Raw genomic sequence first — 26,736 nt, forward strand, 5'->3', positions numbered from 1 at the left:
TCTGGCTAGAACCAGCTGTGTACAGATACCTTCTAACATTAGAATTGGAGCTGTGCCTTTATGCTGAGCCTTCAAAACAAACTTAGTAAAAAAAAGCAGGTGTAAGATTTTTGTGGGGCTGAAACAGTTTGCTCTGAAAGCTCCTTTTCATTAATTTGTTTTCAATTAGTTGGAGCCATCTAACCACTACAGGCCTGAAATGGGTTATTTGCTCATTGTATTTATTTAGGCCTGGTGCTGTTGGGAATAGGAGAAGGTGATGGCCCTCTAAAAGTAAACCTAACTAACATTTGTATTTCATAAATTTTAAGGCCAATAGATAAATGCCATTGTACTCATGTGGACTTTCCAGAGCCAGAGCATTTTCTTCACATACTCAATTCTTATTCTGAGTCCAATCTCGTTAGCTGAATTTAGACCTCTTAAAGGTAAAATAAAAAGTCTACCTTAAACTAAGCTTTTCATTTAAATACTCAACCAGAACTGATAGACTATGGTAATGATTAATTATCCTTAATGGCTAAAATTACCCTATTTCTAATCTAACTGTGTTTGTATCCATGTGTAGTTGAGTACATTCCTGAGTCATTTGCAAACTGTATCAGTATTCATCACCCTATTTTGGGGGGGAAGAGGGAGGTCACTATTAAAAACCACATTCTTCCAGCAGTAACTTTCTGTTTATAGTTAGATTTTGAGACATACTGGTTCTCTGGCTTTTAACTCAATTTATGTGTGCCACACTTACTCTGTGTGTAGCTTTATAGTTTTATAACCTCAGCAGCATGTGGAATTAAGTTGGATGTCATATCAAAGTCTAAAGTTATCACACTAGCACTAATACATCTATATATCAACTAGTAATCTCCTCAGAAAATATCTAGTTAGTATGACAAGATGTCTTCCTAAATCTATGCTGTTTATCATCAATTATTTATTTTAATATTTTATTAATTGAATGAGATCTTCATTATTTTTGCAGGATTTCTGTCAGGATGTCAGGCTGTGATTACTTCACTCAACCTTCTTATCTTCTTTAAAATGTCATCACTTTCCTACCACTTTCCACTCAGCAGCGTTTTCAATGTGCAGAACGACACTTCAAGGTTTAGCAGAAAAAGCAAATTTTCCTTGAGTTGTTTTGTACTGTGAAAATAATTTTCTCCATTCAGCTGACTTTGAGAGCAGTGAAGAACAGCCAGGAATGAGTCAAACCAAGAAGCAATCATGCTCTGAGCATCTGAAGCTGCACATGAGATGGTGATGGGTGCCGAGGGAACATCCACTGTGGCCAGGCTGGCCAGCCCTCAGTTCTCAGTAGCCCAGTGGTGATGACAAAGGGACTTCAGGCATCCAGGGATGTCCTCCACTCCCCAGCTACACCTCTCTGAATGACAGCAGTATGTGGGTTGTTGTTTCTTTACTCATGGGAAAGGGCACAATTTGGTTCTGAAACTATGCAGCTTTTGGGGTTTTATAATGTGTTTGAAAGAGGTGGTACAAAGAAGGAAGCAACCAGGAGAATTACTTTCTTGCTCTTCATCAAAGGTGAAGATGGCGAAACAACTGGACATTGACATTGTTATAGGTAGTGTGGGACATCTTCTGCTCAGTGTGTTTTGTAATGATTTCAGTATCTCCTTAGAGGAGGCTTTGGGACCCACATCTTTGCTCTTTCAGGGAGTGCCTGAGAAATACATTGCTATTCCATGCAAAATGGCACAGTTGCAAGAGGGTGCTGCAGCTGCCCTCACCCAGGATAATTTCTCATCACTGAGAGATCATTGACACCTGCAGGCTCAGCCCTTGCCAAGTGTGGGTGATAAGTTGGGATCTGAGAGTCAAGCACAGGATGGAGAGCCTCCCCAGCCCCAGGGAAAAGCTGTGAGCTCCAGCCCAAGGGAACTGGGACATCAACACCTCCCTAGCATCAGGAGCTCAGTGTGGGACTCACTAAGAGGCTCTCTGAAGACATGGTGCTTCCCAGTCATCTTGCTGGCTCTTTGGGAAGTTCCTCTCTCAGCTGACATTTCTGGCTGCACACAGAGGAGTCATCCATGCAGGCCAGGCTCAGCCTTCCCATCATCATAAGGGGATGAAATGCAGTTCTGCTCTTCCTCAGAGAATAATTGTGAGGAGAAATGCATTAAGGACATAGAAGTGCCAGGGTATGAGGGCTCTGTGAACACATACTGAGAAAGGCAGAAAAGCACATGTAACTAGGCACTTATTAAAAAAGAAATGGATATTTCAAAGGAAAATAAGATTAGCACTGCATTAATAAGGAGTAGAAATAGAAAATAATTTTTAAATCTGTATGAAAACATGAGCCACTAAGAAACAGGCTTTGGTAGCTTCCAGTGTGATTTCTTGTGCTTCTTTTTGAGTGCCCAGTCTGGACCAGTGGGGAAAGGAACTGAGCCGGGTGGATTAGGAGTCACCTCCCCGTTAGCATTATTTTCCTGTCATTAATGACTGCATATAGGAGTAATGTTTACTATTGAATCCCACATGTATCTGTTTATTCTCCATGTAAAAATACCGTGATAAACCATCAAGGAGCACATGGTATACAGGCATGTGACAAGCCTGGCTTTATACCCTGTCTCTGCCATTAGTCAGTCTCATTTATTGTGCTGAGGAGCAGCCCAGTCTCACCACCATTTTGCTTTATGACTAGTTTGGTCGATCCTGCCTTTGAAGAAGAACAAGGGCTTGAGATGGATAGCCCCACTCCTCCCATCTTCTGTGATCTCATCAAATTTTACATGGCACCTGCTGATCAATATTTTTCCTTTGACTTCACTGCAACATTTTGTGTTTTTCAGGACAGCACTAGGAGGGTAGAGTTGACCTTGACACTGCCTGCTCCTTCATGCAAACATTTTGTCATCTTTGAAATGCATTCTGTTCTGGAATCTTAAAAAATTGAAAACTTTCAGAGAATATTAAAATCATTAGCTTTATCAAAACACAATAAAGAGTTCCACTATCCCCTGAAAACAGACTTCTGCAACTGACATAATAATGAAGTAGAAATTCAGTTCCTGGGGCAGTCTAGAAGTGAACATAGTCAAAGGAGGAGCTGGGAACCACTGGCTGTCAGGCTGTTGGGTTTATTATTTTTAATGCTTCTTATAGTTCTTTACCTAGTCCTTTCCTAAGGCTCTCCTGCAGATTCCTCAGGGTGAATGTTGCCAATTCCTCTATACATCTTGCAACTGGAAAAAGCAAATTTTCTCAGTAATCATGTTATTCATTATTTAATCTATTAAATGTTAATCTAAGGGTATGTGCATGTATTTTCTTAATCAAACACAGGAGACAGAGGAGATGTCAAATCACAATAAATGATACTGGACCGATGACATATTTTAACTTGTTCAGCTATTTATGATGTGTATAACTGGAAGTTCAGAATATCAAATTTAACAATTAGACTCAAAAAAGAGCCTTTTTCTGTATTTCATTCTCTCACTTACTTAGCTGAGAATGTAGATACAGACAGTCCCATCAACTGAATCATTATTAAATGTCACTTAAGGTGACCAAAATTCTCATGGAATTTATGTGTCTGCACAGGCTGCATTAAGGCTCTCTCTCCCCTCTGCAATACACTGGTACTGCTCATGGCATTGGCTGTTACTCACCATCCTTCCAGAAATGTGTCCCCTCAAAGCATGGGAAAAAGAACTTAGCCCTGAAGGAAATATTATAACTAAATGTCACCAGATACAAAATATTTCTTGTTTTGAGTGGTACTTAAATGGACAATTCTATCCCTAAATGCAATAAGAAAAATGTAATAATAGTAGCTTATATTTCCACAAGTTTACATTTCTTAATGTTAACATTTCTTGACTATGTGACTTAGAATTCAAAGGTAGTTTAATGGAGAAGAAGCTTGTCAACTATAATATTCTGAAAGCAATCAGTAAATGTAATAGAACTCACATTCTTTTAAAACAAATCCCCCTTCCTCACTCCAAGGTTACAGTAATATTAACTACAATACAGATTGGGAGCCACTGCTTTGTCTCCCAACAAACCTCTCCTAATGGGGTTTGAAAACGTGCTCTTATCAGCATAATACCCCTCTCTAAAATTAATTCTGGTGCAGCGGGAGATGGCCAATGCAGAGGAAGAAGATGTTTCCCACTGGTAGCAGAGATGAGCCTTTCTCCTTTGTGCTGAGTACCAGGTTGTAGACAACACTGACACTGAGAACTTGGTCATCTAGGGACCATGACAAGAAATATCTAGTACCAATAAGAAAAATTGATTGCCTGGGGAAAAGAAAGAAACAGGTCCTAAATGTGAAATAACATCTTTGCATGTGTCTGTGGTCCTGGTATAGTGCTACTGTGTGAGTGACTGAAGCATATCTGATTATACCCTGTTGATTTGGGAGAGCTCATGTATTTTTCCACTCTCTTTTTACAGCTCCCAAGTCTACCTTTTGTCCCACTGAAGAGACCTGGTGGCCAGGCCTGGTTATTATCATTGCAGTATGCTGCACCACACTAGTGTTCCTCTTTGTAGTTGTCATCATTTGCTACAAAGCCATAAAAAGGTAAGACTCCAGATGCTTTTACTGCACTTAGGGCAATGCAGCCCCACACAGGCTGACCCAAGACTTGTCTTACAATATGTTGTTCAGTTTAAAGACATTCAAAAGGCAAAAGGCGTCCTGTAGCCAATGTGAGTTTTCACTGGAAAGTCACTTCATGTACCTTACCCTGCATGTGTAAAGGATGTAGTTCAATGTAGTCATGGGCATGAGGAAGAGAAAAAGTAGAAATGGGATAGAGTTATGGTGCTCAGATTAATAAGAACTTGCCCAAAGTCAAATTACTGCAGGTTGCCGGTGAAAGTGGAGAGCTTTGGCTTGGCCAAGTGTAGAGGTAGGAAACACTGTACTACTTGTATTTGAACACTACTTCTGATAGTGTTCAAAATTTATATGTGGGATGTGAGATTCTTGGCCCAGGCCCATTACTAATTTTGACATTTCAAATGAATGCAAAGTCTTCTAACTCAAAGCCTTGAGTAATATGTGTAGTTTTCATTTGGAGACCATACTTCTAATTTATTCTTGCTTCAAAATTATAACCTACAGAACAAAATTCAAAACCTTTCTCTTTTAATGTAAAAGCCTCTGTGAAGCCTATGTACAACAGTGTGAAGTAGCCATTTCAGCTCACTGTCTTTGCAATAGCTGCACTTGCCTAGGCCTCGAGTAGTTAGGAAGTATTGACTTCAGTTACACAGAAAAATATGAGCAAAAATAATTTCTTCACTTGAATAACATTTCATATTTCTAGTGGAAAAGGTCAAAATTTTAACATTTCCATGTGAAAGTTCCAAATGCAAGTCCAAAGGGTTGATTTAGAAGAGAAAGTAACTTGTGGGAATTGTAGGCCAGATGCATAAGGTTCATTTCTCTTTTGTTTTTAGTATGGCTCTAACGACACCCCACAGCTGTGTGTTCATGGTGTCACTGTTTCATACTCTGAGTATCTTGGCTGGGAGCTGTTGGTATATCCAGGTGACCCAGCCTGCAGTAGAGAATGCAGGATGCTCATCCATAGCTCTCATGAGACACTGCAGTGACATCTGCATCTCAGCTTGGATTAAATGACAGTTTTTTTCAACTTCATGCTTTCTGAGTGATAATATTTTGGAGTGAGGCAGAAAGGAAAATAAATGAAAATAGTTTTTATGACAAATGTTATCTGCGTGCAAAGTGATTGCAAGATTTTTGTTGAGCCTCAGCAAGGCTATCACAGTGGTGGTGCACTGGACATGTTTGGTGGTTGTTGAAAAATTTATGCAGGATTTGAAAGGGCATCAAAAAGGGAGAATTCCAGCAAGAGAAATTCTCTATTTTATTTCTTATTAAATTTACGTAAATATCTTTGCTATTCTAGTTTAGCTAAAGTGAATGTTTATTATTTTGGGAGATCTGGAAAGCTTTCACTCTAGCTACTGCACTTTTGAAAAATTGTCTCTGGAGGACTGAGATTGGCATCCAGTTGAATCGGTAGCACAGTGTGAAATCTTGTACTTGTAGTTGCTGATCTACCATTGCTGCTCATTTGTAGTTGTCTGCCTACTGCCAAACTGTGAATGATTTGTGTCAAAGCTGCAAAATATATGTATGAGAGCAGGAACTCTCCAGTGCAATTTGTGCCTCGTGAGGAATTGCTTTTCGAGTCCGCTGTGATGCTGGTAGATGGGAGAAATAGATGGGAGGAATAGAAATTAAATTTAAAGTGACAGATTTAGAGCTGCCTTGCAAAGGTTTGAGGAATTCACATAACAGTCCCATGCTTCGTGTCAGTAAAGGGTAATACTGATACTTGATGAAGACACCCATTATTTGTCAACCGCATGAATATCAACCTACAAGTCAGCTGCTTGAACAGGCATTAGGCTCAGAGAAGAGGGAAAATTCCTCTTAGATCTTCTTATTTTTGACATTCACACTGCTGACAAATGCTAAGCTAAAAACTGCTCAGATGTGGGATGGACAGCTATGAAAGAAAATCTTATTAATTATAATTTTACAGGGTAACTAGAGCATTTCTTTTCATCAATGAGTCCTTCCTAAAACAGCTCTGCTAAAAGAATCCCTAAAGGGCCTGGCAGCATTCCCCAGTAGTTCAGGTTTCTTGATCCACTGTAAAAGATATCTGTCAATAAATGCTGGGAAATAAGATCAGGTGGTTCACAAGAAAAGCATCTCTGCCTTCAACACAGTATTATCACGTATTGTTGAGCTGAATTGGCTTTAGCTAGTGTGAGAAATCCTTCATTTTGTTTTTTGCTGGAAGGTAGAAGTGACTAGAGAAAGAGTAAGGGGATTAATACGGGTGATGCTGAAGCCAAGAGTTCTTCCACTGTGTTCCCAGCTTTAAGCTCCATAACCATGCTCTTCCCAGTCCTTTCTCACACCCTCATCCCACCAGCTCTCCTCTATGCTCCTCCTGGGCCCTTCTTCCTGCATATCTCCTGGAACTGGTATTTCTGTCACTGCAGCACCTCTGACAAATCTGTCTCCTACCACCACTGAAGAGGTGCCAAAGAATGAAGTAACAGCAGTCATCTGGTTGTAGGGTGTAACAAGGGTTAAATGCTCCAGTAGGAAAGTGCAGGCAGGGATTTATTTGCATTAAGTCTGGATCTGTTGTATTAATCCCTCACTTTCATAAGAATCAAATTTGAAGCAAAAAGAAAAAGAAAAATCCTATTGTGCTTAAGTTGAAATCTCATTTACTGTTTCAAAGGGCCAGACCCAGTCAAACTCTCTTATGTCTGCTTTTCTGTAGCAGGAAGAGAGGTAGTGACTGTCCTCGAGGTATCATAACTCAACTGTGTTTTTATTCAATCTATATATAAACTGTGTCTCCTGGGGTAGTTAGTTTTCCCTCATAAAAGCTAAAACTTCAGCGTACCACCAATTTTAGGCACTAAGGCGATTTGTAATAAAATACAACCTAGTGGATTGGTGCTTCTTTGTATATAATAACTACCTGAACCAAGCAAGTACGCTACTACCTCCATCCCTGCATCTACCCTGGAAATACTCAGGTTCTCCCAATATAAAATGGTCACAAGAAATGCTGAAATCCATTCCAGTGATTGGATTTGACCTCTCTGGTCTATGAGGGAACTTTCACCAAATTGCATCCATCAGCGTTAATACTCAGATGGGTTGAACTCTGGGAAGATACCTATGGAGTGATACTTCAAAGGTGCTTCAAGCAACTTCTAAGTTTCATCTTTGTGTTGCTGGTGACTGCAGCATTGGACACATGACTGGCACACCAGGTACAGATGTGTGTTGCTGAATAGATCAAGCACCAGAGGAGACCCCAGGTGATATTATGTTGTGCTGGAGCATGGTTATGTGATGATAGCACACTCAGTTTGGCAGTGGAAAACCAGCTATTTTCTATGGTCTTTGTGTTAGAGGGGTATTTCCACTTTTTAAAAAAATGTGAATTTTCTCTTAAGAATCTTTTCCATAGCACATCAGAAAAAAAATAGCAATAGTCAGTTAGCACCATCTGTGACATTCATAGATTTCTGGGACAGGCCTGATCACTGGCTGGGACTCAGCCTCAGTGTAAGCAGTGGGACTTTTCCATACATTTCATGGATAAAAAAAGTGATCCCACTACCAGGGATTTCTGTAACACATAAAAAGAGCAGATGAATAACTGCTTCAAAATCTAGATATGTCCAAGTAATTCTCTACCATGTCTTTGTCTGTAAAAACCTGCCATTCTCACTCTTTCCCCGAAAAACTGTAATCAAGAAGTAAAAGCAGGAAGTCCAAAGACGATTCATAAACTAACACAGGGTGGAGAAGGCTGGATCATTTCAGTATTATGTGATTTTTGGGTTGGGCAAGTGCACCGTGAATGCCAGCAGCTCTAACAAACCTTCATCTGGTGTGAATTAAAAAACAATCAATGGAATTCAATTTTAATCAGCTCTGGAGGTGACTGTTTCTTAAGCTTTTTTTAACATCTGCAAGTACCTGAATAATAGTAAGACAGTAAGACTAGAGGGAAGTGGGAAGTAAACACAGTAAAGAGGATTAATGAGAGTTGTTTGGTAAATAAGCAACTGAGATGGGGGAGAGCAGGACATGCAGTGTGTAATCCTATTTCTGCAGCTCACTGGTGTGTCACTGTCTGTGAGGGGAGTAAGATATTTACATAAGAGGAAAAAATAAATCCCTGGCTCCCTGTATGAAATTAAGATAACGGAGCCATCTGTCAAAGCTCGAAGGAGAAAGCAAGGCTGAGCATCCTGGTCTTTATGACAAATGATGTGCCAGCTATTCAACCTGTCAGGGAGTGTTTCAGATGGCTTTCCAACATGCGAAAAACATCTACTCAGTGTCTCTGGAACTCCCCTGCAGTCTGAGATGACCCATGAGCAGTTCATTGTGCTTAGTGATGTGGCTCCTTGGTTCTGCTGGATTTCAGATAGGATGGATACATCTGTTCTCAGATGTACTGCAGGGTTTGCTGCCAAAAAAGCTCTCCTGCTAAGTCAGCAGGGAAAGTGGGTTGATGATAGCCAAGTTTTACATGATACACCTTTTATTCACTCTTCTAACTTTGTGAAGCCACTGTTTTATATGTCTCATAGCCTGAGAGAAAGGTACTATAAATGCCTACATAGGCACTTCCTTACATAGGTGCTGAGTTCACCTTCAAATAATAATTAAATGAAAGAAAATATTGTACTGAAATAAAATGACAGGTCATATTTAAACTGTCTTAAAATTCATTGCTCAGGTATTTTTAGGGTGCTTATCATTTGTGTATGATTTATGGTCCCTGTATACTGCAAAGTCTAGTTTCAGAAGCGGGAGCAAAGATCTGAAATTTGGCTTTGTTTAACAATATACTTGTGAAGGGAGGACACTGAGACCTTCTTAAAGAGGCCAAGAACTGGCAGTGGGAGCTGTGGTGAAGGTGTCCCATGGAGCAGGGGTTTGTGTCCCACTAAACAGGCCATGGCCCTGCACTTCTCCCCCAGCCAATTTTGTACCACTCACTCCCCCAAAGAGCAAGAACTGTGTAGTCCTCTACATGGTCATCTCCTATGAGCCACTGAGGCCAAGCATGATGTAGTCCAAAATCAATATTAATTGCAACAAAACAGTGCTGTTTAACCTGAGCAGAGAAGACAGAATCCTAAACGTGCTTAATTGCTTTGAAGAGCAATTCACAGCATGACTGATGACAGGTCAAGGTGAATTGAAATTGTTAATGTCTCCTATTCTCCCTGACACATTAGAGGAGTTTGTACTGAAATGGTGCCTTAATTCTCAGCAGGTGCAGGGAAAGACAGTAATCACTCAGAAGATAGAGTGAGATAGTTGGTGGAAAAGATGTGTTTAGAAGTACTGTTTGAGTGGGAGACACCCAAAGGGAAGAAGATGATCTGTGGGGGCAGATCTCTGTGTCTTTGATGCAATTCATTGATGTCAGACCAGTTCAGCTCTGCAAAAGGGATCAATCCCTAAGAAGCGCCATTGAAAAGGGAATAGAGTCTTCATTGAAAGACCTTGGGAAAGTTACTGAGGGCAGCTGAGAGAAAGGCAGACTTGAACATTTTGGAAAAGTAAGGAAGAGACCTTTGCATTGTGGCCTGATTCCCCTGTCTGAATGTTGATGTTTATCAACAACAGGATTAGTATCTACCCCTGACCATCACTGTCCAGGTCTTCTGTCACCTCTAACCAAAGCCCAACATCCCCATGTGTTGCTTAGCCTGTATGCCTAATCATCTCCCAGTAGTGAATTGACTCCCGTCCTTGGAACAAGGCTGCAGATGACCTACTAAAGACAATTTAAATACCCTGGGCAACCAATCTTCCTGCAGGAGATCCCATTTTCTAATCATCAAGAAATGAGCTTTTAGAATCACAGGATGGTTGAGGTTGGCAGGGACCACTTGAAAGCATCCAATCCAAACTTCTGCTCTAGCAGAGTCAACTAGAGCAGCTTGCTTATGTTTGTATCCTGCTGGGTTTTAAGTATCTTCATGGATGGAGAGTTTTTGTTGGTTTTCTTGTGTTCTTTCAAATTTATCACTATTTACTAAACTAAATGTAGCCTTGCTTGATGAAAACTGAGGGCTAATATAAGGAAAATCAGTTATTCTCCCAAACAGTATTGAAGTCTGGATGTTGGTTGTGCAGCAATTTCCAGGGTGGTGTTTATGAGACAAGCTGTTGAAGAGCTTTACAGCTTGATCCAAGCCCACTGGAGATGCCAGAGCTCTGCTGTATTTATTCTGCTCATTCAGTGGCATCACTGGGGGTTTTGGACAGGGGGCTAATAGCTGGTGCTGCCTGATGCTTTTTAGGTGCATCAAGATGAAGGAGGATTGGCGTCATTTTTTAAGTAGAATAGCAAAAGTATTGCAACTATTTGTTAGGCTCCCTGGACAGCTCAAGGCTGATGACTGAAGTAGATAAAATAGCCTTTTACTTGGAGAGATGGCTGAGCCAAGCCACATGGGCACTGCTGTGCAGAACAGTTTGTTTTGCAGTTGTCTGTGCAGAATGTGTTGGTCAGAAAAGCAGAAGGATCTGCTCTCCAGTGCTGTCAGTCTGGGACTTTTATAAGTACTACATGTGTTTGTAACTGTTGTAGGGCAGGATTTCGTTGTCTCTTCTAAGTTATACAAACTCACAAATTCTGCTAGGGAGAAAGTTTGTGGTCATAAATGGATAAAATGCCCCACTGTTTCTCATAGCCAGGAACACTGAAAGCCTCCAGGAGGCTTTAGTCTTTAGCATAAAACAAGTGGTCCAAGTGTTTCACAGAATACTCTCTTATGGATCATTTGGCACTTGTTCACTCCTAATTTGTGATATATTGACAAAGATGCCAAGAGAAATCTGTAGAGAATTATGGTCTGTCCTGTGACAAATTAATTTTTCATTATCACCAGAAACAAACTTGCCATTTCTTGTTTTCTACTGCAGGTGAGAGTGCCACATCAAATGGGCAGAAGTCGACCCATACAGCCAAGTATTGTTGAGAGTTACTGCCTCAGTGCAACTCTGATATTCATGGGTGGATTTTACACACTTGTGACAGAATATAATGCTCATGGCTGGTGTAATTATATTGGTTGCAGCATTTTGGATTTAACCCAACACAAACAGAAGATAAAAGTTAATACTAGAGCTTTGAAACATATAGGAGAGGTGCCAGGTTCACCATGATGTTTTTATTACATTTTTTCCTAAAGACAAAGAAATAAAATTTTCTTAGGCATTCATTTAGTTTTTAAGCCAGTCATAGTTTTTGCAAGCTGATGTGAGGGTGCTTGTGGCTGACCCTGTTAGTGAACAGCCACAGCTGTGGCTGAGGCATAGCCAGCACAGTGTGCTGAGACATTTGAAGAAACTTTTTCTCTTGATTATCTGGAGTATCTGAGCTCAGGACTGTGTTTTTACAACCTGCAAGAACCCAGCAGCAGAAGCCTGCAGTTCCTGGGTCAATATTTTTATGACTCAGAGAAAATTGCACCCATGGTAGTAGGGTGAGGGTGTAGATCTGTACTCCAGCTCCTTATCACCCAGAAATTTCCTCTGCACAAAAAGAATCCCATAGAAACCTTCTTGGTGGCCTTATTGCTGCCTTTTGCTTTCTGCAAAGGATTTGCAGTGCATTTTGAGTAAAAGCAGTAAAGCCTGATTTCTCCACTGGCTGAGCAACTGCAGGTCCTGCTGAGTGGAGCTGGTTTTGAGGGTCCCAGCTGAAGGGACAGCACATCTCACACCCCCTCACCTTGCTGTGCTGCCTTGTTCGCTGCCCTACAACCACATTGTCCAGAGGGAAAAGGTACAGACAGGGTCCCCCTCTGCATATCTGTGACACTCATGGGGTGCACATCAATCACAGCCACACCTGAGCTTTTTGGACCTGTGCTGCCGCTGCTGGAGGGGCTGCACGGTCTGATTTCTGCTATATCTGTCCTTCCTTCTCTGCAACCCCTGTACTGACTGCTCAGTATGTATCGTGCTGCGGGGTTGCTAAGCAGCACACAGCTCCCTGCTCGGAGAGCCTTGCCATGAAGGCGAGACATGCAGTAGGTCAGCGTGGGCAAAGCTGGGAATAGGAGAAGATGGCATCTGCTGGGGTGATCCTGCTCCACCACACCCTTCCCTCACTCTCCCTCCAGCATCCCCTCACTCAGCAGGCATATGGCCAGCCTTGCTGGTGTGGCTGGGCTGGAGAACAATGCTACTGGTTTGTCCTTCTTGGAGAGCTGCTGGTTAATTAGCCATGTCAGAGAGTGTTTGTCGGGGGGAGCACCACAGGCCCCATTCCCCAGGCTAACGCCAGGTGATGGAGCGAAGCACTGACAGAGGGGTGTGATGTGTGTATGTAAAGAGTCTCATCCCAGCTGTGTGCAAGGTAAGAGTGGGAAAATAGGATCATTCCTCATTCCGGCCTTTGAAAGAGACCCTGAAAAGAGGACCCACATGGAGAAATTGCGTTGCCTTTGGTGTCTGCTTTTTGAGGCAGTGGCATGAAACCTTATGAAAAATGTTAATACTCTCAAGCAGCTGGAACTGTAGGTTCTTCCCTTCACTTGCTCTGAGCCCTGAGAAGCCAGTGTGGAGACTGGCTAAACTCAAATTCTTCCTCAGAAATTGTCCCCAGTTACAATTGTCTAAAATTGCACAAAACCAAATCTTTGCATAGACATCATGGTGAGCAGGACTTACCTCTTCATAGACTTGCCCCACGGCACACCTGGAACTTGGGAAGGCTGGGACCATGCTGTGCAATCCATGGACGTTGGGTTTGCATTTATCCTTGAAAGAGCAAGGTCTGGCTGTGCAGACTCTTCATTGTGAGTGGAGAAAGCCAGAAGCAGCTGCATGAAAATCAGTGGTCTCAGTCTGGTTGAAGGCAGAGACAGATTGCCTCAAATGCAAAGTGATCTAGATAGCTGCAAAGGTCAGTTAATTTTACAAGTTTTAATTTTCTTCTCAGCTCCTTGCATTTATTTGTGTTGCAGACACTCTTCTTTCAAAGACATTTCTGTAACAGAAAATCTGTAGAGAATTTTTGTACATCTGCACAGAAATTAATCATACTATTTAAATAATATTGTGAAATTATATTTAAATGGTTCTGTGAAATAGCAGTAGCCTCATTCTTCTGTATGGATCAAGTCCATCATTTAAGTTGTTGCCTATGTTTGACAGTGATTAAATGGCAAGGTAGCTATCTGCATTTGGCAAAAAATCTGGACACAAAGTAGCATAATTTGGGGGATGGAAAAGTCCATTGCCTAAAATGGCAGTATCTACAGTCACTTGATTGGTGAGAGACATACTGTCCTTGAGAGAGAGCAAGAGAGCCGTGAAGATCAGCCCTTGCTCATCTCCTCTTTCTGTCCCTTGTTATTCCAACCCCACATTTTTTTAGTAATGATGCCCTCCCTGACCCAGAGCACAGGCACCAACAGCCATTCATTTTGCAAACATGGTAGGGGATTCCTGTTCCTTTTTCCTCCTCCACTTTTCCTTCCAGTATGGATATCTTTTTGTAAGGACACCTTCTAATGTTTCTCCAGTTTTCCTAGTTAATGTTTGTTAAGCACTTGGAAGATAGCAAGCATTGAATAGTTGTTCAATCTGTTCCAGAAGGTCTAGAGAATTTTAAAGAACTGAGATATGTAGGTTTGGGATTCCACTGGTGTTTTTGTATTACAGAGTGGCAGATAAGTTTGTTGCCCTCATGCCAGCACCTGTGAGAACATGCATGCCTCAGTTTTGCGGGGACAGATCATGCCTAATGCAGTAGAGTTACAAATAAGCCCATTTTTCTGGGTGGAGCATAAATATTTCCAATGCCAGGCTGCTTCTGTGTTGCTTAGCAGAGCGTGGTGCCCCATGAACTGAGTTCCATGACTGTGCCTTAGCTGCCTGCACTGCTCTGCACAAGACAGGCCTTTGAGGAGCAGGAGTGTGCCCAGCTCATCCCCATAGTCCACTGCCAGGCATGGCCATGGCCATGACCATCTTCCAGACATGTCTTGGCTTTGTTTGAAGGTGCATTCATTCCATGCATTTAATGTGTCTTTTTTTTTTTTTTTTTTTTTTGGGGGGGGGGAGGTGGGTTGGGTTTTTTTAAATATTTTTATTTTGTTTAGTAGCTTTTTGCCAGGCTAAGAAGCTGGCATCGTGAGTTCATTTTTTTGCAGTAGTCCCATTCATTTTTCTGCTTTTATAATCAAAACATATTGACAGTGTATTCTACACTGAGAGCAGATAATGTCAGCTGTAATATCCCTCCAGTCAATAAAACCTTTTAAAGATCATTAGAGGGAATGCAAAGAATGGGTTATTATGTGAGGGGTCACTGAAAGTACTTTTATCAATTATGTTGGTTAATTGTCCAGTATCCTAATAATAAAGCTGCTTCTCTTCCTTAAGATTGGTTTCGTGTAGGAGCATAATTCTGAAGTTAGCTTAATTGAAGACTTAGTAGGAAATGGGATTGCATCCATCCCCTTTGTCTCGCAGGGACAGATCTTCTTCCTGTGTAACATCAGAACAAATCCTCCTCAAGTCCAACAAAGTCTGTGGAATTACTCTGACTTTGCACTGCTGAAAATAAATGAAGACTAAACTCCACTTCTTAAATTTCACATGCGGCTCAGCAATATACTGCAATTACTTGCAATCTGAACAGTCCAAACCCTCCCTTTAGACATACCCAGAGTGACTTCAGCAGGCTGAGAGAGGTGCAGTTCTGCAGAAAGAGATCTGCCCCCAATGCTCTGCAGCCTGAGTGCACCAGCTCAGGGAATCTCTAAGTGCTGATGAATGGCTGCAGAGCAGTATGGATTTTTTTTTTCCCTGGGAGAAACACTCAGCAAGGCTCAATCCATGAACAGAGAGGGGAATTTCAGTGTGAACCATCCCAAAACAGAAATCGCCCACATGCCAGCAGGGCTTGCTTAAATATACTCCAGAAACTGGTCAGCTAAAATTGGCTTTGAGGCAGAGCCGAGTTCGCTGTAAATCGCAGGCTTCAAAGTGCTTTTGTGAACAGTCAGAAAAGAAGCTCTCCCTGGGAGATGGTATCTTGGAGTTACGTTAAGCTATCCTGCAACGTGATTTCCAGAGCTGTGAAAGAGACTTTTTCCTTTTGCATGATTGTCCTAGCACTATGCAGAGCACTTGCACAGAAAAGGTCTGAAGATGTTAAAAATTGTATGGGTACTTGCTCTTGTAAATATTATTTATCATCTGACCACTGGTTCAGTTTGGCTAAGACTGAATTACTCAAAGGTCTCTAGGGAAAGAATGGCCTTTTCTAATTCACAAAAGACTTTTTATTTGTTTTCATAAGGAGCAAAGGGGCAATGCAGCTTGAGGAAGGAGAACTCCATCAAATATCTAAAACTGAAAAACACCCTGTATACACAGTCCTTCCAAATGCTGCAGGTAATATCATCCAAGATACATGAAACACTTTCTAGTTTGGAAGAGTAAGTTAAAAATATTATATATTGTGATAAAAAGTAATAAACACAGGGGCAAGACTGTTTGTTGGTCTTTTAGATGCTGGACTATCTAACTTACCTGAGTGGAGATGGGAATATGGGGGATACATGTAAAAGCCTTGGGAGACAAACACTGAGCAGTAGTGTGTGAGCTGCTAAAAGTTGTCCAGATGGAGCTGCTTTTTATTATAACTGTAAAACATTTGCTTTGTATGTGGGAGGTAGGAGAGCCTGTAACCTCTTCCTACGAGTAATGAATAGTGTACTGCCTGTTTTCTGGACAGAGAGATGGTCCACATATGGCCGTTAACTAATTTAATAGAGAAAAACTAAGGTTCCAGAGAATTTTCATCATTAAGGTTTTTTCTTTGACTTCTGTCTTTACATTATCAAATAAAATATATCCAGACTGATTTTTTCTTGTCTCTCTGAGGCAGTTAAAGGTAGAAGTCAGAATGTGACTCCTTCCATGATTCTGAAGACTTTGACCAGAGAAATGTCCTCCTCCAACCTGAGCCCCATATGTCTGAGCCATAGCACCAGGCTGGCCACCAGCCAGCACCAGCAAGGCTCCTTGTGTGTGGCTGCACACAAATGTAATGGCTGTGTCCCTGAAAGCAACTGTTGTCAGTGCACTGAGCTCCTCTAGCAGGAGTCCTCTTCACAAACCAGTCTTAGAAAGCAACTTTTCTTCTCCCACCAGTTGCTCTTGTGGAAAGTGATTCACCTCTGATAACTGATGGCCAGCATGAACCAAACAGTTTTTGGATGAGTGCCCCAGTACTGAGATGTAAACAGCCTCCATTCATGTTCTTTATGTTCTTATAAACATTCAGATTATGTAGATTGATGGTCTAGTAATTGAATAACATTACAAAATTTATTCTTCCATTCCTGTCTGCTAAATAAGGATGTATTTGAAGTGTGACTACAGCCCACACATCATCTTATCTGGGCTTCCAGCAGTGAAGTCTAGCCAAGAGCTCTAAACAGGTACTGCTAGCATCCTAGTCCTGGAGATAAAACTGAGTGAAAATAAACTACACAGATATTTACCCTGATTCTTGGACAACTTTTTGTAACCCAGGAAGATGCCACTGCAGCTTGATCTCTGCTGGTATGTAGGTAGCTTGGATATTTCTGGGTATTTCTATTTATACGTCCCCTGAGGCTAGACAAAGCCTATGAAGGAAACGGATGAGTTGTATGAGACCAAATTTTATTGAAAATCATTATCTTTTATGTGTTGATAGCTAATGAAATATCATTATGGAGAAGAGCTTTGAAATCATTGCGCATATAAGTGGAACAGCTCACTGATTTGCCACCTCCCCTCAGCCACTTTTCCCCAGGGATCAGCAGGCACACGCTCAACCCGGCATATGCCAGCACCAGCAGTGGGGCTGCCAAATGGGGCTGTCCAGAGAGCTTTGTTCAGGGGTGAAACAGCAGTGAGGAGAGAGACAAGTTCTTTACGTGCTACTGAAATCACCTTCCTGAGAAGAACTGAAAACACGCAGGGATTTTTGGCATGGGTACCTTGTGCATTCGCACAGGTACAGCTGTGCAATGACAGTACAGAGATGCCTCATAGCTTTCAGCTTTGGTAAAATCTTTGTCATTTGATACTGATACCCATACACTGCAATCTTTCATGTATATATGTATATATAGAGAGATTTTTGCAGGTGGCTTTTACAATTTACAATTTTGTACCACCGCTTGGTCTTCTGAGCACTGGTCATTCCCTCCCACAATGGACACCAAAAAAACAGTCTTTCTTCCTCTAACTATATTTGAAAATAATAATGACACTCTATTCCTGTTTGGGAAGAAATAGGATATGTATTTCCCCAGAGAATAATCTAGGGCAGCAAATCCCCAAGTGGAGACAGGTATCTCCTGGCAGTGCTGAGTCGAGTATGGGAACCCCAGAAGGAGGTGAATTTGAGATCCTGTCATGTCTCTACTGCCAGCCCAAGGTCATCCCTTCGTAGCTTGATTGGATTTCCTTGGAACCCAGCCTTCCCAGATGCTGGACTTGATGCACTGGCACTGTTGAGACATTGCTATGGAGGTAGGCAGTAGAAACAGGTTTACAACACTCAGGATGTCTTACAAAATCAGTTTTTATTCTAAATTCTCATCCTTTTCAAGCATGAAGCACCCATAAGTGTATGAAATGTCGTTTGCACTGTGAGTTTTAAACTATTGCAGTTTACTGTTCTGGACAAAACTTCTATTTCCATGTCTAAGTGATCTTAACTCTTCTCAACACTTCTTTAAGCCTATAATGAGGCGTGATAAAGTCATTATTAAATAAATAGTCTGCCCTGGTTTTACTTGATCTTGTCTGAGTAGTCATAGATAGAGATTTTCTGAAGTGTGTACAAGTGGGACACGAGGTGTAGCTCTCTCCTAGTACTCTACCACACAATTGCCTTACAAACAGTAGGTCTGTGCCAAATTTACACAGTAGCCAAAGCTGGCAAGGAGGGTTTTGTCAAATATACCAACTAAGTTTTGTGACTAGACATGATAAAGGGCCAAAAACTATGTTTCCTCTAAAAAATTTTCTCAACACAGAACATACAGATTATGTTTGAATGTGCATCAGTACACTGACCTTTACCCAGGACTTTGCAGAGGATTGGTACAAGCCAATATGATGAGCCAATATGAAATTCTTTGATAAGTGAGATTTAAAATGTGATCAGATCCTCATCTGAAATTTAAGCTTGGCACGTGAAATACACTATTAAATGGCTGTTTGATGCTTTCTTAATTTTAGGACTCGAGCAAGTTAATGCATGCATGGTGGAGAGGTCATTATGGACTCTGAGGCATCATTTCAGGCGTGTGCTAAGCTGTACAGAGTTGCATGGCCAGAGTTTCATTCACAGATGTTTGGCATGAAGACCCAATTTGTTTGCTAAACAATGTATAGCAAATTATACTGTAAAACAATGCAAACCACTTATTAGTGAAAAGCCTGTTTCGCCTGCCACCAAGTGAGTATGTCATGGATATTAATAGTTCCCTACTCATTTCCTCACTAATTTGAAACATCCTTTTAACCAACGAAGAGCAGCCCTGGAATGGAAATGCATAAATGCGTGGCCATAGCTTATCATCTGAAAGGGGGCTTGGAGTATCACACTTTGGAAGATCATGCATAATTCAGCTTATTAGGCAGAAAATAGGATAAAAAGGTTCCCCTTGGTGTGCAAGAGGAAAATTTGCATGCCTGGATCTCAACAGTCAACAAAAATTGGAGTAAAAAGTTAGTGGCACAGAGCTGGTGGCACACAGAGAGCCAATGCCCTAATGCAAGAGGGCACTTGAAAAATCACAACAAGCCAACATGACCTGGTATATCTAAATACATGGGTCAGATTAATCACAGTGACAAGTGCATACCAGTGTGCCAAGCCAGTGATTTAAATGGTGTAACTGGGGCAAGTTTGACCCCAAATCCCTGCCTGTTGTGCTTTTGAAAACAATTGAGTGAAGGAGTTAAACAGAGCAGTCTCCAAGCCTGAACTTTTGCATCTGACAACAGTCTTTTCATTGAGATTCAAGAAAATAACTGCTCTGTTTTGCTAGCACTAACCCTGCACAATTGATAAGGCAGAAGCAAAACCTTGATAAAATCTCCATTCCCCTGTTTGCAGGCTCTGAAAAAATCCCCTTCCACTGCCTGCAAGTGCCAGTGGTGTGATATCCCTGGCAACCTGTCCAGCAGGGTCTGCAGAGTGATCTCACCACCAAAGGAGAGCGTCCAATCCACCCAGGTCTGTGCTGGGACAACAGCCTGGGGAGGGGAAAGTGCAAATTTCAGGACAACTGAAGCAGTCCATCTTAAAATCGCTACTAGAAAACATAAAAATGTAGATAAAAATGAGAGGAAGGCATTTTTTAACATAAAGAAAGAAGAGGAAATCTAGACAGGGAAAGAAAATGGAACTGGAGAGGTGCAGAAACATAGGAGACCAAAGAAAGAACAGGTAAATAGGAGAAAAACTGCAAGTAGAAGTGGCAAAAATGTCTTCATTTTTTAACCATTGGTAGGTTTGGAACTGGGAGAAAAGAAAAATAGAAGAGTTTTTGAAAGCAGCAGAGAAGTTTAGACAGCCACGCCATTTTTCCTGCCCTGAAAAAAAAATAAGCATTGCCATCAGATTCTCCATTCCTCCTGCCAGGGATGTGGCACAGTGGATGGGTGCTTTGCAGTGTCACAGAAGAAAAACCAACATGACCTTGTGTCAGATGCAGACAGGCACTGCATGTTGAGCACTGAAAAACAGTTCATCAAATCCCTTGGTCTCAACAACTCTTAGTCTCCCCTTCCATTTCCATTCTCTAACAGCTGAAATCATGGAATATTAACAAGCTTTAACTCTTACCAGGTAGAGAGGCACAAAATATCACAATCAGAAGTATTTTCTTTGAGATTACAAGCAAACAAATTTGCCTACCTGTAATAACTCTCCATAAATCTTTCATTAATACTTTGCTGAAATTAAATGTCATTAACCATTTTTTATTAATTGTTGTTTGTTTTGTTAAACATTGACAAGAACAGTTGCACAGACTGACTGTTGTAATACATGTATCTGGTCCTCTTTTTGCCCTCAGCAACATTTTAATCTCAAGACATTCATGTCTGTAATATCTATGTGGAAAGCACAAAGCTTTTTCTTCCTGTTATGTTTAAAGCTTCAATTAAGCCTCTTTTGAGAAGGGAAGTTGTGGGGCCAAGTTACAAGATGGAACATGGTCTGTTGCAGAACTTAATCTGAGGTCTCCCTTTTCAGAGTAACTATAAAATCCTAAATTAATGATTTGGCTCTGTCATGTACAGATGCTTGATAGTTTTCTGCACTTGTTGAGCATTTCCTGAATTGTCTCACAATTAACACTGGTGATCCTGGTCTGTCTTACCAAATAGTAAGAGTGGCCACTAAACAAAACAAGAAGGGCAACTGGTGCTCAAAGTCTGGTAGGTCACAGCAGGCACCATGTTTCAGTCACTAACTCAGGCACCCAGAGCACAGACACCTGTATGTGGGCTAGCAGACTAGCCTGCCTTTACAGACAGTGCAGGGAAGCACAGATGCCTTGGGCACAAAGCATCTGACGTATTTTGGACATCCACTTTAAGCTGTTCTGAGCCGTGTTTTATAAGTGCCTGTTTCTCTCCATTGGCTGTGGAGATTGTCTGGGGTGGTCACCACAGGTGTACACATCTGCACTGGTCAGATGAGTCCACTGCTAGTGACCGAACACAGTGGTTTCATGATTACTGGTGAGGCAGTTGGGTCTTTGGTGGTTATGACTGGTCATCATCCCAGTTTGAATGATGTGACACTCTGAGGAGAGAGGTCATGACCACCCCAAGGCAGAGCCCAGCCCAGCACCCAGCCCAGCATCCCAGCCTGTGTTCCAGAGATGAAGGTGGCAGTGGAGGGTGCTCCTTCCAGCAGCCTTCATCTCATGCAACAGGTACACCTGTATCCATTAACAGACTAACATGGGGACACCAATAGCACATCATGAGACCTTAGGATCAGATCTCTCACCTTCCAGGTGGACTATGATGCTTGACAAAATTTAGCTGCTGGTTTGGCCTGTGTTCAAAAAGGAAAAAATAAACAGGAAAAGTTCAGTATTATTAAGTACCTTACATTTCCTCGCTTTGAGTCTGTATTGACAAAGAAGATGTTTATCTCTGTTCTTTCTTCTCTCCCCACCCTGCCTGTACATCACTGAACCTGGGATCACCCAAGGAAACCAATGAGGAAAGAAGAGAACGGAACCAGTCGGTCCGAATATGCAATGACCTCCTCCCAAAACAACAAGACAGTTGATAACAATGCAGTCGTATAATCCCCGAACCCCACCAAGGCGCAGGAGGTGGTAAACTTTTGAAGCACACACACGGAGTATGCAAGGTGGGTGAAATGAGGCAACGAAGGGAGCTGTGCGGCCAAGGACTTCATTTCAGAAACAGCGCATGCATCAGTGATCCAGAAGGGAAAAGCAGGCTGCTCTCCGGGCTTGCTGCTACTCCAAGGGAAGATAAACTCACCCACCTGGGCTGCCCAGAGAAAAGGCCTCACAAAGGCATGAGCATTGCATGCTGCATCCCACGAAAGCGATGTCGTGATGCCTCCAGCTTCTTCTTCCTCCTTCTTCCCCTACTTTTATGTTGGAACTGAGTGTCCACAAAAAGCTTCTGAAGTTAAGATCTTCTGAGGAGAGGGTAATGCCAGAGTGGCAGTAGTTTATCATGGGTGGGTCAGAGGGAGGTGTCTCCCTCTAAGTGGGAGGACACTTCACTCTAAATGGTGAAAGGTGTCACCTGTGTGCTTCTCCAGCCTGTGCAGTTTCATACGCTGATGCTTCATTCTTATCATTCTTATTATTTCGTTATTAAAAAGGGAACAAAGGTTTCTGTTAAGCAATCAAGCAAAATTAGTCTGAACTTGTGACCTATCCCAGGAAATTTATCTGTGGTCTGGTGACTATGCAGTTTTCATGGCTGAAGGCTTTTCAGGCAAAAGAAATCAAGATGTAAGATTTTAGCAATTAGCATTGCTATTGAAAGAGAGATGTTATTAAGATGTGCTTTAAATGTTATTCATAATCAACCTCCTTTTTTTGCACCACACTTTTATTTTATCTTTAAAATTGTTCTTTCTTTGTGAAATTCCACATGTTTCTCTGAGTTTGCATCACACTGATTCCCCAGAGAAAACTCCTACAGGAAAGACGCTGTTTACATCTTGGCGTGTTTGGGTGGGATTGTGTTGAAAGAACTAGCAGCCCTTTGAAGTTGTCTTCATTCACTGTTTAGTGTTGTTCCCTGAAAGTCTGGAGTCTCCTGAACTGACCCACTGAGGACATTGCAGATCTGGCTTGTAGGACCCCTTCTGAGGGTCTGGTAAGCTGGTTGTGCCCACATTAACTCGGCCTCTGCCTCTCCTGAGCTGACACTGATGGTGGTGCCAAGTTCAGCGTACAGTTCAGTATACTTTCCGTGATGTGGATTACAGACTATTTAAAGCAAAGCTGAATCTACCCAAATTCATTTCATGTGGGATCTCGGGTTAGACTCAGTAAGCAGCCCTCCGAATAAAGGTGGTGAGACTAATTCAGATGCTGGTATTTCCCTACCTCCTGAAAACTTTTCTTTGTGTCACATTTCCACATGTATGTCTCCATTTACCTCTGTGCTGAAAGTAGTGATGCAGTCAAAGACAAATTTACACCCTGGCTTCTTGTCTGGGCATAAAACTTTGGTACCACTTGGTCTCCGTATCTGTGAGTAACTCCCAGGCACCAATGCAGTCTCGCTCCAGGACCTGGCTGTACCCCGGCTGTATTGTCCCTCAGTACTGCAACACAATACTTCCAGTTTTACCTAAGGATGTGCCTGAACTGCAGAAATCAGACTTTGATTTTGAGCGCATTCCGGCCTGTGGGTCATCTACTGCTGGGATGCAGAGTGTGGCATGATGGTAGAGGAAGATGATGTTCTGCAGATCTTCCCAAAAAAAAGCTCTGGAATGTTCAAATCAGCAGTCTCAGCTCAGGCCCATCTGTTACCTATCGAACAATAGTGTGTATGTAAATATAAGTACCTTTTCAATTATAAAATGAAATGCTGCTATATATTGCTCTTGGGAAATTTATGTAGTTATTCATTTAGCTTTTTAGTCTGTCATCACTGTGTAGAAGTTTAACTGCATAAAATTATTTTTTAAAGCTAGACTTTCTTAGGAAGTGAATGCAATTGCAGAAGCGAAAGGAGGCAAGTAATCCTTTGCCCAAGAGTATGATCATTCTCAGCCACATTCATGTTGTGTGCTCACGCAAGACACAGTGATATGTTCTTAGATCCAAAGTGGGATTAAAATGACAGAATTTACACTTTGGGTCTAGTATCCCAAATGTTGATTGCCTAAAGCACTTAGCCCCTAAATACTGCAATAAAAATATTGCAAGTATATTTCTAGAATATTTTTAAGGTATAACATTTATTTAGGTGTAGTTACCTATGTTTGCCTTTCTTTTTTTACTCCACTTGTTTCAGCCTAAATGTGGAAACGTGGCATAGTTTGAGACTGGTTGCATGTTTATCTGAGAGTATAAAGTATGAATGCAGATAAGTTTAGCATAATATGGGCTCAGGATTAGAACTTTCTCCTAAAGGTTGTTGATTTTATTTGTTTCCTAATACAGCTTTAAAGGCATGTTTTCTAAGGTCAAAATCACAAAAGGGATTTGTAGGTCATTATGTCCATCAAAATACGTCTGTTTTTGCAAAAAAGAGTAGAAAGAGTTGGTCACCAAACACTGTCTGATTTTCAGTGATATCAGTGGTAAAATGTCCTCACTAGAGAAGACCCCGGTGCATGACACAACCCACAAGCAAATCCTGCCCAGGCACCATGAGGACTCCTCAGGAGAACATAAACTTTAAAAACTTCATGGAGAATGGAGAGGCAGGGCATTGCAAGACACAGCATATGCCACCTAGGATCTATTTTCAACTCTGCCAGTGATCTGCTGTTTACTAGCAAGTGATTTTGGCTCTCTGTGCCTCAGTTTACCCATCTGTATAATCAAGACAAAAGTAGGTACGAGCTCTGTGGCAGTATTTTGAGAGAAATACTTGTAGCTTATTTGCGTAGGTGGATATACAGCGTCGTTACATGCAACATGCTGATAAATGTATCGGGCACATAATCGCCAGCATAATTCTTGAGCAAACATTCCCTGTGTGCTTTTATAATGCATTGGCCACAGAAAAGCAGCAGCAGATGGGCTGAGAGCTGCTCCTCTGCTTGCCCAGACCCTTTGCTCTCATCGCGGCATGGCAGGGAGAGGTGGGAAATCTTGCATGGGGTAGTTTTGCCTGTAGATTCCTGCCCAAGTACACTTGACTGCATTGCACTGAAATTGAAAGTGATCTTGAGGAAGGCGCTTGGAAAAGTATACTGGAATCCGATGTAACTCTTCAGAAAAGGGAGGCTAGACAGGAGATGTCACTGAGAGGTGACTTCTGAGGGGCTGATGTGGTTTAAGGTTGTGTTTAACACTCTACAGACTACTTGCAAAGCTTTTGTAAGAGAGGCTTCTGTGCTTCCTTTTTGTACTATAATTAAATTCTAAGGGAAAGGAACAGGCCAGATACATAAATGCTTCACTAAGCAGTGATCCTGGATCTGGGAAACTGGCAACCCAAAATGCAGCTTTACAAGCATTTTGAGTTCCTTTTTAGCCACTAAAATATCAGGGGTAGAAAGGACCTGCATAGCTCCATTCACAAAATAGCCAGATCCCCAGCAGATGCAAAGGTGGCCAGTTTCTACACAGGAGGTACTTGCTGTGCTCTGACCACCACTGGCCAGACTCAGCAAACTGCTGCACTCAGTCTGAGGGAGAGCAGCAGCTCCAAATCTCTTCTCAAGGATCACCACTAGCAGGGAATGCACCTTAAGGGCCTGAGCTGCCAAGTGTTGAGTTTCCTCGTTCCTGAGAAGACAGGAAAGTGGAGCTGAAGCCTCAGCCCTGCTGCCCTTCCTGTCCCACACCTGACACAGCAGTGTGCCCAGGAAAGCATTTCTGCCTTGGACAGATGCTGCAAAAACAGACATGGAAAGAAAGGGGAAAGTTCTACTAAGTATGAAATATAAATATATTGATATATATCTATACAGAGACCTAATTGTCCAGTCTTGCATGCCGTCTGGTCACAGCATGTGGAGAAAGTGTGGGAGCCCTGCTCCAACCAGGTCATGACCATAGATGCTGCCAAGCAATGGAGAATCAGGCCTATGGTAGATATGTATTACAATACTCCCTGCACCTGTACAAAGAAAAATATATTATTTTAAACTGCAAAATAGTGTGTTTAAATCAATGCATGAATGTAAATATTCTAAGATCTGCCTTCTTGACAGTGTACCACATGTACAGATGAAAACAAATACTGTTTATAGGAAATCTGTATCAGTGGTTAAATGACTAAAGAGAAAAAAAATATCAGAATTAATGTTGTCATGTTTCTCAAACAAGCCATTAATGTATATTTAGTATTTAAGGATATTGCTCAATAAGTATGTTCTGTACCAAAAACTGTGTTGCATATACAGATTGTGCAGTACCCTATTTTAAAAAGGCACCACAATTAATTTTTATTTTAAATAAAAATGTACTTGTAAAAACTTCCTGTGTCCTGTTGATTATGTAGCTGAGAGCACTGAAGGGGGGGAATGGCTGCAGTGCCTCTTCAGGCACATATTGCCCAAATTTACCAGACTTCCTTGAACACTTTCTACTGTGGTTTTGGAGAAGCTCATGGCTGCTGCTTGTACATGTGTCCAGGTAGGTCCTGGTTCTGTTTCACCTAGCCCTGCTGTTCCTGTCCCAGATACGTGCACTGCTGGTGGTGCATTAACAAAGGGATCACACTCATGCATTCCTGCATCCCCCAAAGCTGATGAAACCCTTTCTCTTATGCTGAGGGGCTGGAAGCTTCATAGTCTAGTTTTAGAGTGATCTCTTCATCTTTCACATAATACTACATATCCTTATTTATTTTGGTGCAAGACATAATGTTCACCATTTATATTCTGACTCCCTGGATGGGCTTCA

The 26,736-nt window shown here is 41.7% G+C and overlaps 1 protein-coding gene across 3 annotated transcripts in view; it reads left to right on the plus strand.

Annotated features, from left to right (window-relative positions):
* PRIMA1 (proline rich membrane anchor 1) overlaps positions 1-26,307 on the plus strand; it is a 52,865-nt gene extending 26,558 nt beyond the window's left edge. Inside the window, exons 3-6 of one of the 3 annotated variants that reach the window (XM_032112566.1) lie at positions 4,444-4,573; positions 15,918-16,012; positions 18,863-19,082; positions 21,861-21,942. In XM_032112566.1, coding sequence (XP_031968457.1) covers positions 4,444-4,573; positions 15,918-16,012; positions 18,863-18,987 — 350 coding nt within the window. In that variant the 3' untranslated portion in view covers positions 18,988-19,082; positions 21,861-21,942. Of the gene's footprint in view, positions 1-4,443; positions 4,574-15,917; positions 16,013-18,862; positions 19,083-21,860 lie in introns of those variants that run through there. The other 2 variants (XM_032112569.1, XM_032112567.1) reach the window with 2 other exon arrangements.
* Positions 26,308-26,736: the final 429 nt, after the last annotated feature.

This window comes from Corvus moneduloides, chromosome 6 (genome assembly GCF_009650955.1).
Source record: "Corvus moneduloides isolate bCorMon1 chromosome 6, bCorMon1.pri, whole genome shotgun sequence".
Classification (NCBI taxonomy): Eukaryota; Metazoa; Chordata; class Aves; order Passeriformes; family Corvidae; genus Corvus; species Corvus moneduloides.